This window comes from Gobio gobio (genome assembly GCF_949357685.1).
Source record: "Gobio gobio genome assembly, chromosome: 2".
Lineage (NCBI taxonomy): Eukaryota > Metazoa > Chordata > Actinopteri > Cypriniformes > Gobionidae > Gobio > Gobio gobio.
The window spans coordinates 963,145-983,144 of NC_137098.1; the positions used below are offsets into that span (position 1 = coordinate 963,145).

The following is a 20,000-nucleotide window of genomic DNA, read 5'->3' on the forward strand; positions in this document are numbered from 1 at the left end:
TTCTGATGGTCAGACAGGTTCTGATGGTCAGACAGGTGTGAGCGGTTCTGATGATCAGACAGGTGTGAGTGGTTCTGATGATCAGACAGGTGTGAGTGGTTCTGATGGTCAGACAGGTGTGAGCGGTTCTGATGGTCAGACAGGTGTGAGCGGTTCTGATGATCAGACAGGTATGAGCGGTTCTGATAATCAGACAGGTGTGAGCGGTTCTGATTATCAGACAGGTTCTGATGGTCAGACAGGTGTGAGCGGTTCCGATGGTCGGACAGGTGTGAGGGGTTCCGATGGTCAGACAGGTCTGAGCGGTTCTGATGGTCAGACTGGTATGAGCGGTTCTGATGATCAGACAGGTTCTGATGGTCAGACAGGTGTGAGCGGTTCCGATGGTCGGACAGGTGTGAGGGGTTCCGATGGTCAGACAGGTCTGAGCGGTTCTGATGGTCAGACTGGTATGAGCGGTTCTGATGATCAGACAGGTTCTGATGGTCAGACAGGTGTGAGCGGTTCTGATGGTCAGACAGGTGTGAGTGGTTCTGATGGTCAGACAGGTATGAGCGGTTCTGATGATCAGACAGGTTCTGATGGTCAGACAGGTGTGAGCGGTTCTGATGGTCAGACAGGTGTGAGTGGTTCTGATGATCAGACAGGTGTGAGCGGTTCCGATAATCAGACAGGTATGAGCGGTTCTGATGATCAGACAGGTGTGAGCGGTTCTGATGGTCAGACAGGTGTGAGCGGTTCTGATGGTCAGACAGGTGTGAGCGGTTCTGATGATCAGACAGGTGTGAGCGGTTCTGATGATCAGACAGGTGTGAGCGGTTCTGATGATCAGACAGGTGTGAGCGGTTCTGATGGTCAGACAGGTATGAGCGGTTCTGATGGTCAGACAGGTTCTGATGGTCAGACAGGTGTGAGTGGTTCTGATGGTCAGACAGGTGTGAGCGGTTCTGATGGTCAGACAGGTATGAGCGGTTCTGATGGTCAGACAGGTTCTGATGGTCAGACAGGTGTGAGTGGTTCTGATGGTCGGACAGGTGTGAGGGGTTCTGATGGTCGGACAGGTGTGAGCGGTTCTGATGGTCGGACAGGTGTGAGCGGTTCCGATGATCGGACAGGTGTGAGCGGTTCTGATGGTCGGACAGGTGTGAGCGGTTCTGATGATCGGACAGGTGTGAGCGGTTCTGATGATCAGACAGGTATGAGCGGTTCTGATGATCAGACAGGTGTGAGCGGTTCTGATGATCAGACAGGTGTGAGCGGTTCTGATGGTCGGACAGGTGTGAGCGGTTCTGATGGTCGGACAGGTGTGAGCGGTTCCGATGATCGGACAGGTGTGAGCGGTTCTGATGGTCGGACAGGTGTGAGCGGTTCTGATGGTCGGACAGGTGTGAGCGGTTCTGATGATCAGACAGGTATGAGCGGTTCTGATGGTCAGACAGGTTCTGATGGTCAGACAGGTGTGAGTGGTTCTGATGGTCAGACAGGTTCTGATGGTCAGACAGGTGTGAGTGGTTCTGATGATCAGACAGGTATGAGCGGTTCTGATGATCAGACAGGTGTGAGCGGTTCTGATGGTCAGACAGGTATGAGCGGTTCTGATGGTCAGACAGGTTCTGATGGTCAGACAGGTGTGAGTGGTTCTGATGGTCAGACAGGTGTGAGCGGTTCTGATGGTCAGACAGGTGTGAGTGGTTCTGATGGTCAGACAGGTTCTGATGGTCAGACAGGTGTGAGTGGTTCTGATGGTCAGACAGGTGTGAGTGGTTCTGATGGTCAGACAGGTTCTGATGGTCAGACAGGTGTGAGTGGTTCTGATGGTCAGACAGGTGTGAGTGGTTCTGATGGTCAGACAGGTTCTGATGGTCAGACAGGTGTGAGTGGTTCTGATGGTCAGACAGGTGTGAGCGGTTCTGATGGTCGGACAGGTGTGAGCGGTTCTGATGGTCGGACATGTGTGAGCGGTTCCGATGATCGGACAGGTGTGAGCGGTTCTGATGGTCGGACAGGTGTGAGCGGTTCTGATGATCGGACAGGTGTGAGCGGTTCTGATGATCAGACAGGTATGAGCGGTTCTGATGGTCAGACAGGTTCTGATGGTCAGACAGGTGTGAGTGGTTCTGATGGTCAGACAGGTTCTGATGGTCAGACAGGTGTGAGTGGTTCTGATGATCAGACAGGTATGAGCGGTTCTGATGATCAGACAGGTGTGAGCGGTTCTGATGGTCAGACAGGTATGAGCGGTTCTGATGGTCAGACAGGTTCTGATGGTCAGACAGGTGTGAGTGGTTCTGATGGTCAGACAGGTGTGAGCGGTTCTGATGGTCAGACAGGTGTGAGTGGTTCTGATGGTCAGACAGGTTCTGATGGTCAGACAGGTGTGAGTGGTTCTGATGGTCAGACAGGTGTGAGTGGTTCTGATGGTCAGACAGGTTCTGATGGTCAGACAGGTGTGAGTGGTTCTGATGGTCAGACAGGTGTGAGTGGTTCTGATGGTCAGACAGGTTCTGATGGTCAGACAGGTGTGAGTGGTTCTGATGGTCAGACAGGTGTGAGCGGTTCTGATGGTCGGACAGGTGTGAGCGGTTCTGATGGTCGGACATGTGTGAGCGGTTCCGATGATCGGACAGGTGTGAGCGGTTCTGATGGTCGGACAGGTGTGAGCGGTTCTGATGATCGGACAGGTGTGAGCGGTTCTGATGATCAGACAGGTGTGAGCGGTTCCGATGGTCAGACAGGTGTGAGCGGTTCCGATGGTCAGACAGGTGTGAGCAGTTCTGATGATCAGACAGGTGTGAGTGGTTCTGATGGTCAGACAGGTGTGAGTGGTTCTGATGGTCAGACAGGTGTGAGCGGTTCTGATGGTCAGACAGGTGTCAGCAGTTCTGATGATCAGACAGGTGTGAGTGGTTCTGATGGTCAGACAGGTGTGAGTGGTTCTGATGGTCAGACAGGTGTGAGCGGTTCTGATGGTCAGACAGGTGTGAGCGGTTCTGATGATCAGACAGGTGTGAGTGGTTCTGATGGTCAGACAGGTGTGAGTGGTTCTGATGGTCAGACAGGTGTGAGTGGTTCTGATGGTCAGACAGGTGTGAGCGGTTCTGATGGTCAGACAGGTGTGAGCGGTTCTGATGGTCAGACAGGTGTGAGTGGTTCTGATGGTCAGACAGGTGTGAGTGGTTCTGATGGTCAGACAGGTTCTGATGGTCAGACAGGTGTGAGTGGTTCTGATGGTCAGACAGGTGTGAGCGGTTCTGATGGTCGGACAGGTGTGAGCGGTTCTGATGGTCGGACATGTGTGAGCGGTTCCGATGATCGGACAGGTGTGAGCGGTTCTGATGGTCGGACAGGTGTGAGCGGTTCTGATGATCGGACAGGTGTGAGCGGTTCTGATGATCAGACAGGTGTGAGCGGTTCCGATGGTCAGACAGGTGTGAGCGGTTCCGATGGTCAGACAGGTGTGAGCAGTTCTGATGATCAGACAGGTGTGAGTGGTTCTGATGGTCAGACAGGTGTGAGTGGTTCTGATGGTCAGACAGGTGTGAGCGGTTCTGATGGTCAGACAGGTGTGAGCAGTTCTGATGATCAGACAGGTGTGAGTGGTTCTGATGGTCAGACAGGTGTGAGTGGTTCTGATGGTCAGACAGGTGTGAGCGGTTCTGATGGTCAGACAGGTGTGAGCGGTTCTGATGATCAGACAGGTGTGAGTGGTTCTGATGGTCAGACAGGTGTGAGTGGTTCTGATGGTCAGACAGGTGTGAGTGGTTCTGATGGTCAGACAGGTGTGAGCGGTTCTGATGGTCAGACAGGTGTGAGCGGTTCTGATGATCAGACAGGTGTGAGTGGTTCTGATGGTCAGACAGGTGTGAGTGGTTCTGATGGTCAGACAGGTGTGAGGGGTTCTGATGGTCAGACAGGTGTGAGCGGTTCTGATGGTCAGACAGGTATGAGCGGTTCTGATGGTCAGACAGGTTCTGATGGTCAGACAGGTGTGAGTGGTTCTGATGATCAGACAGGTGTGAGCGGTTCTGATGGTCAGACAGGTGTGAGTGGTTCTGATGATCAGACAGGTGTGAGCGGTTCTGATGATCAGACAGGTGTGAGCGGTTCTGATGGTCGGACAGGTGTGAGTGGTTCTGATGGTCAGACAGGTGTGAGTGGTTCTGATGATCAGACAGGTGTGAGCGGTTCTGATGATCAGACAGGTGTGAGCGGTTCTGATGGTCAGACAGGTGTGAGCGGTTCCGATGGTCGGACAGGTGTGAGCGGTTCTGATGGTCAGACAGGTGTGAGCGGTTCCGATGGTCAGACAGGTGTGAGCAGTTCTGATGATCAGACAGGTGTGAGTGGTTCTGATGGTCAGACAGGTGTGAGCGGTTCTGATGGTCAGACAGGTGTCAGCAGTTCTGATGATCAGACAGGTGTGAGTGGTTCTGATGGTCAGACAGGTGTGAGTGGTTCTGATGGTCAGACAGGTGTGAGCGGTTCTGATGGTCAGACAGGTGTGAGCGGTTCTGATGATCAGACAGGTGTGAGTGGTTCTGATGGTCAGACAGGTGTGAGTGGTTCTGATGGTCAGACAGGTGTGAGTGGTTCTGATGGTCAGACAGGTGTGAGCGGTTCTGATGGTCAGACAGGTGTGAGCGGTTCTGATGGTCAGACAGGTGTGAGTGGTTCTGATGGTCAGACAGGTGTGAGTGGTTCTGATGGTCAGACAGGTTCTGATGGTCAGACAGGTGTGAGTGGTTCTGATGGTCAGACAGGTGTGAGCGGTTCTGATGGTCGGACAGGTGTGAGCGGTTCTGATGGTCGGACATGTGTGAGCGGTTCCGATGATCGGACAGGTGTGAGCGGTTCTGATGGTCGGACAGGTGTGAGCGGTTCTGATGATCGGACAGGTGTGAGCGGTTCTGATGATCAGACAGGTGTGAGCGGTTCCGATGGTCAGACAGGTGTGAGCGGTTCCGATGGTCAGACAGGTGTGAGCAGTTCTGATGATCAGACAGGTGTGAGTGGTTCTGATGGTCAGACAGGTGTGAGTGGTTCTGATGGTCAGACAGGTGTGAGCGGTTCTGATGGTCAGACAGGTGTGAGCAGTTCTGATGATCAGACAGGTGTGAGTGGTTCTGATGGTCAGACAGGTGTGAGTGGTTCTGATGGTCAGACAGGTGTGAGCGGTTCTGATGGTCAGACAGGTGTGAGCGGTTCTGATGATCAGACAGGTGTGAGTGGTTCTGATGGTCAGACAGGTGTGAGTGGTTCTGATGGTCAGACAGGTGTGAGTGGTTCTGATGGTCAGACAGGTGTGAGCGGTTCTGATGGTCAGACAGGTGTGAGCGGTTCTGATGATCAGACAGGTGTGAGTGGTTCTGATGGTCAGACAGGTGTGAGTGGTTCTGATGGTCAGACAGGTGTGAGGGGTTCTGATGGTCAGACAGGTGTGAGCGGTTCTGATGGTCAGACAGGTATGAGCGGTTCTGATGGTCAGACAGGTTCTGATGGTCAGACAGGTGTGAGTGGTTCTGATGATCAGACAGGTGTGAGCGGTTCTGATGGTCAGACAGGTGTGAGTGGTTCTGATGATCAGACAGGTGTGAGCGGTTCTGATGATCAGACAGGTGTGAGCGGTTCTGATGGTCGGACAGGTGTGAGTGGTTCTGATGGTCAGACAGGTGTGAGTGGTTCTGATGATCAGACAGGTGTGAGCGGTTCTGATGATCAGACAGGTGTGAGCGGTTCTGATGGTCAGACAGGTGTGAGCGGTTCCGATGGTCGGACAGGTGTGAGCGGTTCTGATGGTCAGACAGGTGTGAGCGGTTCTGATGATCGGACAGGTGTGAGCGGTTCTGATGGTCGGACAGGTGTGAGCGGTTCTGATGGTCGGACAGGTGTGAGCGGTTCTGAAGGTCGGACAGGTGTGAGCGGTTCTGATGGTCGGACAGGTGTGAGCGGTTCTGATGGCCAGCCCGTGTGTTGGGCCAGGGCTAATCTCTCTAATGTGTTCCAGTGGACAGCGCTGATGCCACGGCTGATGAAGGGCCTTGCCTTTACTCCGTCTGGGTGGGGTTCTATGAGATCTACAACGAGCACGTGTACGACCTGCTCCAGCCGGCCCACACCAGTAAGACCAGGAGGCGTCCAGCACTGAGGGTGTGTGAGGACAGCACTGGGAGCTCCTACATCCGAGGTACTCCACCCGCGGATGGAGGCTTTAGAAGCGCTCAACCCATTGGTGCCCACATTTTTCTGAATGGTTTCATGCATGTACACTCAAAAAAAAGGTTCTATATGGCACTAAAAATGGTTGTTGGCTCGTAATCATAGGGGAACCTTTTTTAGTGCCATATAGCACCAATTTTGGTTCTTCAGCGGTTCTTCAGGGGTTCTTCAGGGGTTCTTCAGGGGTTCTTCAGGGGTTCTTCAGGGGTTCTTCAGCGGTTCTTCAGGGGTTCTTCAGCGGTTCTTCAGGGGTTCTTCAGCGGTGCTTCAGCGGTTCTTCAGGGGTTCTTCAGTGGTTCTTCAGGGGTTCTTCAGCGGTGCTTCAGGGGTTCTTCAGCGGTGCTTCAGGGGTTCTTCGGCGCTTCTTCAGGGGTTCTTCGGCGGTGCTTCAGGGGTTCTTCGGCGGTGCTTCGGCGGTTCTTCGGGGGTTCTTCAGGGTTCTTCAGGGGTTCTTCGGCGGTGCTTCAGGGGTTCTTCGGCGGTTCTTCGGGGGTTCTTCAGGGTTCTTCAAGGGTTCTTCAGGGGTTCTTCAGGGGTTCTTCAGGGGTTCTTCAGCGGTTCTTCAGGGGTTCTTCAGCGGTTCTTCAGGGGTTCTTCAGGGGTTCTTCAGCGGTGCTTCAGCGGTTCTTCAGCGGTTCTTCAGGGGTTCTTCAGGGGTTCTTCAGTGGTTCTTCTGGGGTTCTTCAGCGGTGCTTCAGGGGTTCTTCAGCGGTGCTTCAGGGGTTCTTCAGCGCTTCTTCAGGGGTTCTTCGGCGGTGCTTCAGGGGTTCTTCGCCGGTGCTTCAGGGGTTCTTCGGCGGTGCTTCGGCGGTTCTTCGGGGGTTCTTCAGGGTTCTTCGGGGGTTCTTCAGGGTTCTTCAGGGGTTCTTCAGGGGTTCTTCGGCGGTGCTTCAGGGGTTCTTCGGCGGTTCTTCGGGGGTTCTTCAGGGTTCTTCAAGGGTTCTTCGGCGGTTCTTCGGGGGTTCTTCGGCGGTTCTTCGGGGGTTCTTCGGGGGTTCTTCAGGGGTGCTTCGGGGGTGCTTCAGGGGTGCTTCGGGGGTGCTTCAGCGGTTCTTCGGGGGTGCTTCAGCGGTTCTTCGGGGGTGCTTCAGCGGTTCTTCAGTGGTTCTTCTGGGGTTTTTCAGCGTTTCTTCGGGGGTGCTTCAGCGGTTCTTCGGGGGTTCTTCAGCAGTGCTTCAGGGGTGCTTCAGGGGTTCTTCAGCGGTTCTTCAGGGGTGCTTCAGCGGTGCTTCAGGGGTTCTTCAGCGGTTCTTCAGGGGTTCTTAAGCGGTGCTTTGACTAAGGTGCTATATAGAACCACTGAAGCACCAAAATTGGTGCTATATAGCACTAAAAAGGTTCCCCTATGATTACGAGTCAAGAATCATTTTTGGTGCCATATAGAACCTTTTTTATTTATTTTTTTTGAGTGTAGTCATGATAGTGTCCTATATGAACATGTTCTGCATTTATTTTCCCTCGGTTTTAGTTTTTTTTTTCTTCTTGAAAATCGTATTTGAATGTGTGGCAACTATAGCTATAGCACCCCTGCAATGCCAAATTTGACTAGGAGGAGAACATTTGGCATCTAACTCAAAATAACTGCTTTCAACAGATCAATCTTTTTTGTGTATAAAAGTCGAAGAACATTCGATGCAAACTCAAAGCGGCATCTAATAATCTGTTGAACATGAAAATACAACATTCATTTCTCTTAACCCTCTGCTGCTCTTCCTTTAGAGGTTGCATTGGTCGTCTTCCCGGACACCTAAAAATGAAACTTCCTCCACCCCAGTAAAACCAATGCATTTTATTTTTCTTCAATAATATTTTTTTCTTTTTAATTTTGTATTTTGAGATGATTTGATGGTATTTTTTAATATTTATGCAATAATTATGGTCTATTTTTGCCATTGAAAATTATAAAATTTTGTAAATAAATTTTTTGTATTATTGCAGTATTTCAGGTTAAAATAGAGACTAGGCCTTCAATTTTTTTGAAGGCAGATTAGCGCCTCTTGTGGAATTATTTAAGAAATCCTGCAGCCATGTGTAACCACTAGAGGTCTCTATGAAGAGGCTTGATGATTCACTAGTTCTCTTTTGAACACATTTAATGATTTTTTTGTTGTTGATGGAATTTAATATATATTTAAAAAATCTCAAAGACTATTCAATTCAATTCAAATTTATTTGTATAGCGCTTTTCACAATACACATCGTTTCAAAGCAGCTTCACAGAAAGTGCATTTCATAAATGTACATTGAAAAATGTTAGAAAGAATGTTAGGATAAGTTAATCAATCATGTATTATTTTAGGCCATAACGCTGGCGTGGAGTCGTCTCATCACAGGGGCATCTGAAGTCTCCATGAGAGGCTGATACAAACTGGAGCTGACGAACTAGTGTCCTCACGACTAGTGTCCCGAGATAACAACAGAAAAGCAGATGGGAAATAATTAGCATAGCTGCTGTTCAGAATATTAATACTGTTGGTGCGATTTAACTGTAGTATAAAATGTATTTATAATGTGAATGCTTGGCTAAAGAGATGCGTCTTTAATCTAGTTTTAAACTGGGACAGCGAGTCTGAACCTTGAACAATATCCGGAAGACTATTCCAGAGTTTAGGAGCTAAATGTGAAAATGCCCTCCCTCCTTTAGTGGACTTAGATATCCTAGGAATGACCAGAAGCCTCGAGTTTAGTGATCTTAAAGAGCGCGATGGATTGTAGGGCGATAGAAGATCCGTTAAATACACTGGAGCTAAACCATTTAGGGCTTTATAGGTCAGTAGCAATAGTTTGTAATTGATACGGAACTTCACAGGTAACCAGTGTAGGGATGATAAAATTGGTGTTATATGATCATATTTTCTTGACCTAGTAAGAACTCTAGCAGCCGCGTTTTGGACTAACTGTAGCTTGTTTATTGATGATGCAGGACAACCAGCTAATAAAGCATTACAGTAATCTAGTCTCGAGGTCATGAATGCATGAACTAACTTTTCTGCATCAGAAATAGATAGCATGTTACGTAGCTTAGCAATGTTTCTAAGGTGGAAAAATGCCGTTCTTGTAACATATGAAATGATTTTCGAAGGACAAGTTGCGGTCTAACATAACACCCAGGTCTTTTACTGTAGTGGATAAAGCGACAGGACATCCTTCCAAGTTAAAGTTGTATTGTGAGAGGTTTTGTTGGCAGTTTTTTGGACCAATAAGTAACACCTCCGTTTTATCTGAATTTAATAGCAGAAAATTACACATCATCCAGTGTTTAATATCATCAACACACGCTGTCAGTTTAGATAATTTAGCGTTTTCATCCGGTCGTGATGAAATGTATAATTGAGTGTCATCAGCATAACAGTGGAAATTAATTCCATGTTTTCTTATAATATTACCAAGTGGCAGCATATATATATATAGAGAATAGCAGAGGGCCTAGCACGGATCTTTGCGGCACCCCATAGTCTACTGACGTCATCTTTGATTTTTCCACATTTAGACAGACAAAATGGTAGCGGTCTGATAAATACGATCTAAACCAGTTTAATGCCTGTCCCTGAACACCAGTGTAATTTTGAAGTCGATCTAAGAGTATTTTATGATCTATAGTATCAAACGCAGCACTAAGATCGAGTAGAACTAGTATTGAGATACAGCCTTGGTCAGAAGCTAGAAGTAAATCATTTGTGATTTTAACGAGTGCAGTTTCTGTGCTGTAATGCGGCCTGAATCCTGATTGAAATTTTTCATAGATATCATTTTCTTGCAAGAAAGAGCACAATTGAGCGGACAACTTTTTCTAGTATTTTAGACATGAATGGAAGATTTGAAATTGGTCTGTAATTTGCTAGGTTATTATGATCTAATTGTGGCTTCTTAATGAGAGGTTTTATGACTGCCAACTTGAATACTCTTGGAACATGACCTAAAGATAAAGACGAGTTAATAATATTGAGAAGAGGCTCTTCCACTACAGGTAACAACTCTTTCAGTAGTTTAGTGGGTATTGGATCTAATAAACATGTTGTTGGTTTAGATGCAATGATAAGTTTATTTAGCTCTTCCTGTCCTATAGTTGTAAAGCGGTGTAGTAGTTCTTGAGGGGCGATAATTGCGGTTGAATCATAAGACATCATTAAAGATTGTACATTTACAATTTTGTTTCTGATGCTTTCTATTTTCTCAGTGAAGAAATTCATAAAATCATTACTACTAAACTGTAACGGAATATTTTGCTCAGGCGATGTTTGTTTATTTGTTAGTCTAGCCACGGTGTTAAATAAAAACCTTGGGTTATTTTGGTTATTTTCTATTATTTTGCGGAGATGCTCAGCCCTGGCTGCTTTTAGGGCCTTTTTATAACGTGACATACTATCTTTCCACACGATTCTAAAGACCTCTAAATTAGTTTGTTTCCATTCACGCTCTAAGTTACGAGTTTCTCTCTTGATAACATGTGTAGCACTGCTGTACCATGGTGCTTTAGTTTTCTCTCTAACCTTTTTTAATCTAATTGGTGCTACAATTTCTAATGTACTAGAGAAAATGGTGCTCATACTGCTAGTCATTTCCTCTAGTTCATCTGTTTGTTTGGGTTCACTGAGCAGCTGAGCCAGATCAGGTAAGGTATTTGAGAATCTATCTATAGTGGTTGGAAGGATTGTTCTGCCTGGACGATAACGTGGCGCAACATGACAGATTTCAGCAGTACGCAGTATGCAAGTTACCATGTAATGGTCAGTGACATCATCACTTTGCGGTATAATATCTATATCGGTTGTGTTGGTTCCATGTGATATAATTAAATCTAGTGTGTGATTAAGACGATGAGTGGGACCAGTGACGTTTTGCTTAACCCCAAAGGAGTTTAATAGATCTGTAAACGCAGCCCCTAATGCATCATTTGTGTTATCTACGTGTATGTTAAAATCTCCAACAATTAATGCTTTATCGACGTTGACCAATAGATCTGAGAGAAAGTCTGCAAACTCTTTTAGGAAAGCAGCATAGGGCCCTGGAGGTCTATACACAGTAGCTAAGGCTAGAGATAATACAGATTTCTTTCTTACATCTAAGAGCGTAACATTTAGCACTAGTACTTCAAACAAATTTTTTTTTCTTCTGAGAATGTTTTTGCAGATTTCCCATTAATTTCCTATGGTGGTCATTTTTGACTGAAGAGCACAAGTGGGAGTGTTTTTTTTTAATGACCAATTAGCATGCTCGAATCTTTTTTTTGTGTGTGCTAGAACACACAATAATGCTAATGCACACTCTAATGCTAGAAAAGTCACCAAGTTTCATATTCTGATGAAGCTGTGATTTTTAACATTTCAAAACAGAACATTTTCCGGTCAGAAATGACGAAGAACACCAGAGGGTTAAAGTGGTGGAACAAAGTGCAGCCATTGAGTTGCCCTAACAGGGCATTGTGTATCAAAAAGTTAAATGAAAATAAATTAATATAATGATGAGAATTACATCTACTGTGTATATAAGTAACAAACAAACAAACAAACAAAAAAATAGTCCCATAGTATTCAATGGCTGACTGTAGTAGGTGATTTCATATAATAATGTAAATGTAAACTCATTACTTGTCTGAATTTCCACATTTATAATGGAATCATAAGCTATAGTCATAAAGAGAATGAGAGTCCTTGAACGATTAGAATGAAACGCATCCAAACTGGAAGAAGGCTCCTCAATATTTTGGCCTTTACAAGACATAATCTCATAAAATATGATATATTTCCCCTATCAAATGAGATGTTAGTTATGTTTTAGGTGGGATATTATGAAAACAAAAAGCACTAGACAAAAAATCTTGATTTATTAACCTGTTAACACAAAACATTTCCCCATTATATGTACTTACAAGTCATTTGCCCACCGCCAACTATAGACTTTTGACTAAGTGTAAAAAAAACTATAGATCCCTTGTAAGATTTGTTTTGTTTGGATGATTTCTAGCGACGATTATGTAGAAAAATGTCAACAAAAAACACTTATTAGTAATATGAAAATAACCTTTCTTTGGGGGGGTTTGCCTTCGCTATGCTTCCTGGAAGTAGGGTCTCATGTGACAGGAAGGAAGTTAAAGGGCTAGCTCACCCAAAAATGAAGATTAGCCCATGATTTCCTCTCGTCATCCGCGGTGTGTGTGACATTCTTCTCTCAGACGAATATAATCTGAGTTATATTACACAAGTCCAGGCTAATCCAAGCTTTATAACAGCAGTAATAGTTGCTCTGTTTTTGAAGTGCATCTGTGTGTCATATAACTGCTCCAGCGGCTCTGGGGTGTTAATAAAGGCCTTCTGAAGCGAATCAACGCGTTTGTGTAAGAAAAATATCCATATTTCAAACTTTATCAAGTAAACTTTCGGCCTCCGCCTTCTGTGTAAAAGTGTTGAATGTTGAAAGTGAAACTCCAGATGTGTGTGTGACGTCATGACGAGCGGAGCTGAGCGTTAGTCTTTCCATCCGCAGGGGAACTTTACACACTTCCAGAAACTGAACAGGGAAGGCCAAAAGTTTACTTGATAAAGTTTTAAATATGGATATTTTTCTAACACAAACGCGTCGATTCGCTTCAGAAGGCCTTTATTAACACCCCAGAGCCGCTGGAGCAGTTATATGACACACAGATGCACTTCAAAAACAGAGCAACTATTACTGCTGTTATAAAGCTTGGATTAGCCTGGACTTGTGTAATATAACTCAGATTATATTCGTCTGAGAGAAGAATGTCACACACACCGCGGATGACGAGAGGAAATCATGGGCTAATGTTCATTTTTGGCTGAACTATCCCTTTAACACCACTTTTTTTTTTTCTCTTAATCCTTTATTTGGTTGTTTTCATGTGTCATTGAGATTAAAAACATGGATACTATCTAGAAAAAAAGGAAAGTGAGCACTATACGGTGGTCTTGAGTGTTAAGTGTTCTCTTGTAGATCTGCGGTGGGTGAATGTGCAGAACCCAGAGGAAGCCGGTAAAGTTCTGCGAGTGGGAAACAAGAACCGAAGCGCAGCCGCGACCAAGATGAACCAGGCGTCCAGCAGAAGGTCATCTCAGTCTGATTTCCTCATAGATGTGGTGTAGAATACACACGTGCTGAACTCTGGTCTGTTCCACAGCCACAGCATCTTCACCATCAAGCTGATCCGCATGGAAGGAGCCGATGTTCAGGCCCTCTCAGAGTAAGTGACCCGCAGGCCGTCCGGAAGCAGATCTGGGGTTTAAAGTGAAACCTCTCTCTCTTTTCTCTCAGTCTTTCCCTTTGTGACTTGGCCGGCTCTGAAAGATGCAACAAAACCCAAACGTTCGGGGAGCGACTGAGGGAAGCGGCGAACATCAACAACTCTCTGCTGATTCTGGGGAAGTGTATCGCAGCGCTGCGGAGCAACCAGAGCTACAGGTACAGGAGAACACTCTTAAAGGGTTAGTTCACCCAAAACTGTAAATTGTGTCATTAATGACTGAGCCTCATGTGGTTGGACACCCGTCAGACCTCCGTTCATCTTCAGACACATGAAGATATTTTAGTGTAAATCTGATGCTCTGAAAGGCCTCCATTGGCTCAACTTTACACTCTCAAGACCCTTAAAAGACACTAAAGACTAAAGTTACAAAGTCCATCTCACTACAGCGGCTCTACAATAACTTTATGAAGACGAGAATAGTTTCTGTGCACAAAAAAACCCTAAATAACGACTTGTATAGTGATGACGATTTCAAAACACGGCATCATGAAGCTTCGAAGCATTATGAATCAGTGAGTCGATTCAGCGGTTCAGAGCGTTATGAATCAGTGAGTCGATTCAGCGGTTCAGAGCGTTATGAATCAGTGAGTCGATTCAGCGGTTTGGAGCGTTATGAGTCAGTGAGTCGATTCAGCGGTTCAGAGCATTATGAATCAGTGAGTCAATTCAGCAGTTTGGAGCGTTATGAATCAGTGAGTTGAATCATCATTCGGATCGCGTGTCAAACCGCCAAACCGCTGAAATTTGGCAATCCAAACCGCTGAATCGACTCACTGATTCATAACGCTCCGAACTGCGGAATCAACTCACTGATTCATAATGCTCCGAACTGCTGAATCGACTCACTGATTCATAACGCTCTGAACCGCTGAATCGACTCACTGATTCATAACGCTCTGAACCGCTGAATCAACTCACTGATTCATAACGCTCCAAACTGCTGAATCGACTCACTGATTCATAATGCTTCAAACCGCTGAATCGACTCACTGATTCATAACTCTTCAAACTGCTGAATCGACTCACTGATTCATAACGCTCTGAACTGCTGAATCGACTCACTGATTCATAACGCTCTGAACCGCTGAATCGACTCACTGATTCATAACGCTCTGAACTGCTGAATCGACTCACTGATTCATAATTCTTCGAAGCTTCATGATGCCGTGTTTTGAAATCGTCATCACTATATAAGTCGTTATTTAGGGTTTTTTTGCGCACAGAAACTATTCTCGTCTTCATAAAGTTATTGTAGAGCCGCTGTAGTGAGATGGACTTTGTAACTTTAGTCTTTAGTGTCTTTTAAGGGTCTTGAGAGTGTAAAGTTGAGCCAATGGAGGCCTTTCAGAGCATCAGATTTACACTAAAATATCTTCATTTGTGTCTGAAGATGAACGGAGGTCTGACGGGTGTCCAACCACATGAGGCTCAGTCATTAATCACACAATTTACATTTTTGGGTGAACTAACCCTTTAATACTGGCTTAAAAACTACTCAGGGTTTGTTAACCCAGCGTTGGGTTAAAAAGGGACACACCCACTTGGGATGCCACAATTCTCAATACGCGCTTGTGAATTGCGTTTTGCATTTTAATTATTTTTCTACACATTCCATCATTTGCCTCCATTTTGAACAACGCGACATACATTCACATCACAGGTCAGAGGTGGAGTTAAACTCACAGGACACTAGAGTGTTATTCACAATCACCAAAGCTCAGTATTTGCATGCATTTTAAAGCCTTGCCGGTTAAACATTTCATTCAAGCTTTTCCGAGCGCACTAAACGGCTGTCAAACAGGCGATTACTGGAGTCTTACTGCGCTAATACTGTTAAATACACACAACAGATGTTCAAGTCTTTCATCTGGAGTCCGAGTCAAGTCTCAAGTCATTTTATGTCTTACATAAAAAAAATCATATTCAAAAATCCTTTTTTTAATTGACAAAATATGACCTTTCTATCATCGGTTTTGTTTGTAATAAGTCCTAAGATGTAAGGGATGCATCCAGCCTTACGTTATAAATTATAATCCATTATAATGTAAAATTCACGTTTGTTACACAGCATTGTTATTGACGACAGACATTATCAGAAAATAATCAAACCGAACGTTTCTAGTAGTTTCTAGTCAATAAAAAAATAATCCGCATTCTGATTGCGATACGTTAAAATATGCGCTTTAAGCAATAAACTGATTAACATCTTTCTAGCTCTCTCTCGTGTCTACATTAAGAGTGAGAAAAGCTGCGAAAAGATCGATAAAGTAAAACGTAATGCTAGGTTTAAAGGATTTTCTTCATGTTTTAATAGGCTGGTGATCCAAATTCGCCACTACACCACAGTAAAGCAGCGAGCTGTGAGTTAATGTCCCTAACCTGTGTGGACGCATGTCTAATAAAACGACGTTCCTGCGTCTTGAATTGTTTTCAACACACTCTTTGCATCGAGCCGATCTGACACGGTAATAAATACATGTGTGAGAACAAATGGCACGATGGATCCTGTCATGTTTTATGGGACTCTTATGACGCACGCAATACATCCAAAATGAAATTCTATAACAAGGGTCTGATCTACCACGTCATGTACATGTGAAGCAGATATTACATTCAAATAAAGATTTTTTTTAAATTTACGATAGATAAGGATTAAAGACTTGAGTTGTTCTCTTTTGTCGAGTCTGAAGTCTCATAAAATGTGACTCAAGTCCGAGTCATTAACTCGAGTGCCCATCTCTACTTACACTTTAGACATAACAGACTTTTATGTTAACCGTGTGTCAAAGTCGGTGTGTGTGTGTGTGTATTAGATGCGTGCAGGTCTTTAATTGACAGCGGCGCAGCCTATAGTGAACACACCGTCCTTAAAGGGACAGTTCACCTGTCATTATTTACTCACTCTAATATTGTTCATAACCGGTATTCATTTCTCGATGACAGAATTTATTTGAGTGAACTATCCCTTTAATGTTAATACAACAACAAAAGACAAAGAGAAAATCACTCTCTGCTCTTGACTGAAGAACTTTAATACAGTAGCTTTAATAAGAATCAGTGTATATATATATATATATATATAGTGAAGTCTGTGTTTTATTTTTACATTTATTCATTCAATTTCATTCTTAAATGCTGCTGTACAGCTCTGAGCTGCCACTGTAAATCTTTATATATTTTATATTATACAGTACACTAGGAATCTGTACAACGTTGTTTTTATTTTTTTAAAGTAAAGTTAAGTTTTGTTAAGGTTTTTCAATTCTTTTAGGTAAAAGAGTATTGGAATAAAACATTTTATCATCTTAAGCTCTTGCTGTTCCTGTCGCTTAAGAATAGAATAAAAAAACTGATGTGACAAGCCATCAGAACCGAACCGAAAACCGTAGTTAAAAACCGAGGTGTGTATTGAAACGACTAACTGTAGTGTTGCATCCCTAATACCCAGCACTGAGTTGGTTTTTAACCTGGATTTTGGTGTGAAATTAGCGTGAATCACGCGTCAAACGCTCAATTCGGCCCATGTCATTCGTGAGAATCGCGCCGCAGAATGTCTATTCGCGTCTTTGCGTTGACTTAACGTGTAAATCACTCGTGCGAAGCGCTTAATTCCCGTCTGGTGTGAACGCACCATAATGACTATCAAAGGGCAAAAATGTATTAAAAACGAGAACGTCAAAGTAACTGATTTAAAATCGGACCGTTTAACCCTCGTGCACTGGAGGATTTCTGCTTACACTCCTTATGGTCAGGGTCAAATTGACCCTAATTGGATTCAATACAATTCCCCAAAAATCACATACAATCAGGTACAAACAATTCACTTTTAATATCAATACTTTTCACACATTACAAAGAATAAATATCTGAATTTTTTATTTATAAATACTTTTAACCACTATTTTTAAGATTGGCCCTTAGGACACTTGCCTTTATACATTTAGAACAATCATATCTTAGTCTAAACCACTTGTAATCTTGACCAACTATATAGCATTTTAAAGGTTTCAGACTCTAATTTTCATATTTGGTGACTGATTTTCAAAAGAGATGACAGCAGTAGATAAACAGCGATGGATTCGTCATTTGTGATGCGGTGCCAAACTATAACGCGCGCTCTGACTCTTTCCATATGTTTTTATATGCATTTTAGAGATTGAATTCAAATCAAATATTAACATTACTGCCCAAACTACTTCTGATAGGATGTCTACTTCATAGATATTTTGAAAAGTATGAGAATATAATGTTCAGATCACTCAAACCATATATGGAAATCGAAGAGTCTACATGTCATCTAGTGGAAACCGTTGGTACTGCGCACAAAAACATCTTTTTTTTAGATATCAACCTAAAATTTGGCACAGAATTTGTTCAGATATTTAGCTTTGATTTTCTTGAAGTTTTAGAGTTGAACATGTTTTGTAAAATGTATGTTATAAAATATAAAAACATGTTTATAAACTTCTATAACTTGTTTTAAACTGTACTTTTACGACTTATACAGTGATGGCCGATTTCAGAACGCTGCTTGATGAAGTTGTTAATCTCCGCACTTCAGGACTAGAGTTGAAGAGCTCTGACACACACAGTGTTGTGTATTTTGTGTTTGTACAGTTGCTTTTGAATATCTGTCCTATACGGGTCAAACTGACCCACAAACAGCAGGAGTGTAGAACGTTTCGATATATGCACATTTCACAACGCATCAGCATGTTGAAACTCTGCATGCATGTTAATGACCCTAAATGAGAAAAGGTCACACAATTTCAAGAAAAACAATGTAGGTTAGATAGTATTTCAGATAGATTGAAAAAAGCAATTATAGGTCATTTTTACCATTTGTGGCATACATAAAAATATTTCTGTATTAAAAAAAATGGGGAAAAGCGCATTGTTTTAGCCCCAAAAAACTTAAATAACAAAATATAACCAAGAAATGTTATTATTTTGGGTCTCTACAATTGCCTTAGAACATTAAAATATGCGGGTCAAATTGACCCATGAATATCACGAATGTAACAGTAAATGTGTGTGTATGTCGAAACACATCAGCGTGTTGAAACTTTGCATGTTCATGACCCTAAATGAGTCACACAATTTAAAGAAGAAAACTGATATTTCTGACAACTTAAATCAAAACAGGTCAAATTGACCCGCAACATAACACAAGGGTTAAGTGAAGTAGTTTTTAACGGTTCATTGAATATAACTTGTGTCCAATTTCCATTAGACTTTAACTCAAGTTAACGTGTGTAGTCTAGTCTTCAGTCCATTCTCTTTAACGTCCGCGTTCCCAACCCAGATTAAGAACGACTTCCAACCCAAACTGGGCTAAATCAAGCCAGCAGTCTCCGCCCAGTGTGTGTGTGTGTGTGTGTTATAACGGTGTCTGCTCTAAGGTCGAAGGCGAGCTATGTCCCGTTCCGAGAGAGCAAGCTGACCCGGCTCTTCCAGGGCATGTTCTGTGGCCGGGGCAAGGCTTGCATGATCGTCAACATCAACCAGTGCGCCTCCACCTATGATGAGACGCTCCACGTGATGAAGTTCTCCGCCGTCGCCAAGCAGGTTTGGGATTTATTAGTAGGATGACGTTTGTGACCATTATGGGAACTCTGGGCTGCTGTAATGCCACAGTCTGTAACCTCACAATCAGAGTCATTGTTACACAAGCAAAGCGATTGACCACGGCAGCTAGTGATGGGGAATCCCTCGAGAATCATGTTCTGATCCAGGGATTGGCCCTGTCCCAAACGGCCCCTAGACCCTCACTGTAGTTTACCGCCACAGAAGAAAAAATACAAAAGGCCATTGCAATTGATCTCACGATTCTGAGAAGGAAACCTCAGACCTTTTAAGATGTATATGTATATTACAAGTTATAAAGTACGAATTGTGAGATTTAAACTCTGTTAAAAACGTTTAATTGCAACTTTCTCTCGCAATTTTTACTTTTGTCATTTTTTTGCGATTGAGTTTATTTCTAAGAATTGTGAAATTTAACCCTGAAACTTTTTTTTCTCGCAATTCTGACTTTACACCTTGCAATTCTGACTTTTATCATGCAATTTCGAGTTTATTCATGCAATTCCGAGTTTACAACTTGCAATTCTGACTTTATTCATGCAATTCCGAGTTTACAACTTGCAATTCTGACTTTATTCATGCAATTCCGAGTTTACAACTTGCAATTCTGACTTTTATTCATGCAATTCCGAGTTTACAACTTGCAATTCTGACTTTTTTCATGCAATTCCGAGTTTACAACTTGCAATTCTGACTTTTTTCATGCAATTTCGAGTTTATTCATGCAATTCCGAGTTTACAACTTGCAATTCTGACTTTTATTCATGCAATTCCGAGTTTACAACTTGCAATTCTGACTTTTCATGCAATTCTGAGTTTACAACTTGCAATTCTGACTTTTCATGCAATTCTGAGTTTACAACTTGCAATTCTGACTTTTATTCATGCAATTTCGAGTTTATTCATGCAATTCCGAGTTTACAACTTGCAATTCTGA

General features: G+C 43.7%; 1 protein-coding gene across 1 annotated transcript in view; it reads left to right on the top strand.

Annotated features, from left to right (window-relative positions):
* Positions 1 to 20,000, top strand: part of LOC307139541 (kinesin-like protein KIF20A) — a gene marked incomplete at both ends in the record, with an annotated part of 70,922 nt that overhangs the window by 38,715 nt on the left and 12,207 nt on the right. The window contains 5 exons of the mRNA XM_079838537.1: positions 6,005 to 6,184; positions 13,168 to 13,279; positions 13,352 to 13,414; positions 13,486 to 13,632; positions 18,880 to 19,045. Coding sequence (XP_079694663.1) covers positions 6,005 to 6,184; positions 13,168 to 13,279; positions 13,352 to 13,414; positions 13,486 to 13,632; positions 18,880 to 19,045 — 668 coding nt within the window. The remainder of the gene's footprint in view (positions 1 to 6,004; positions 6,185 to 13,167; positions 13,280 to 13,351; positions 13,415 to 13,485; positions 13,633 to 18,879; positions 19,046 to 20,000) is intronic.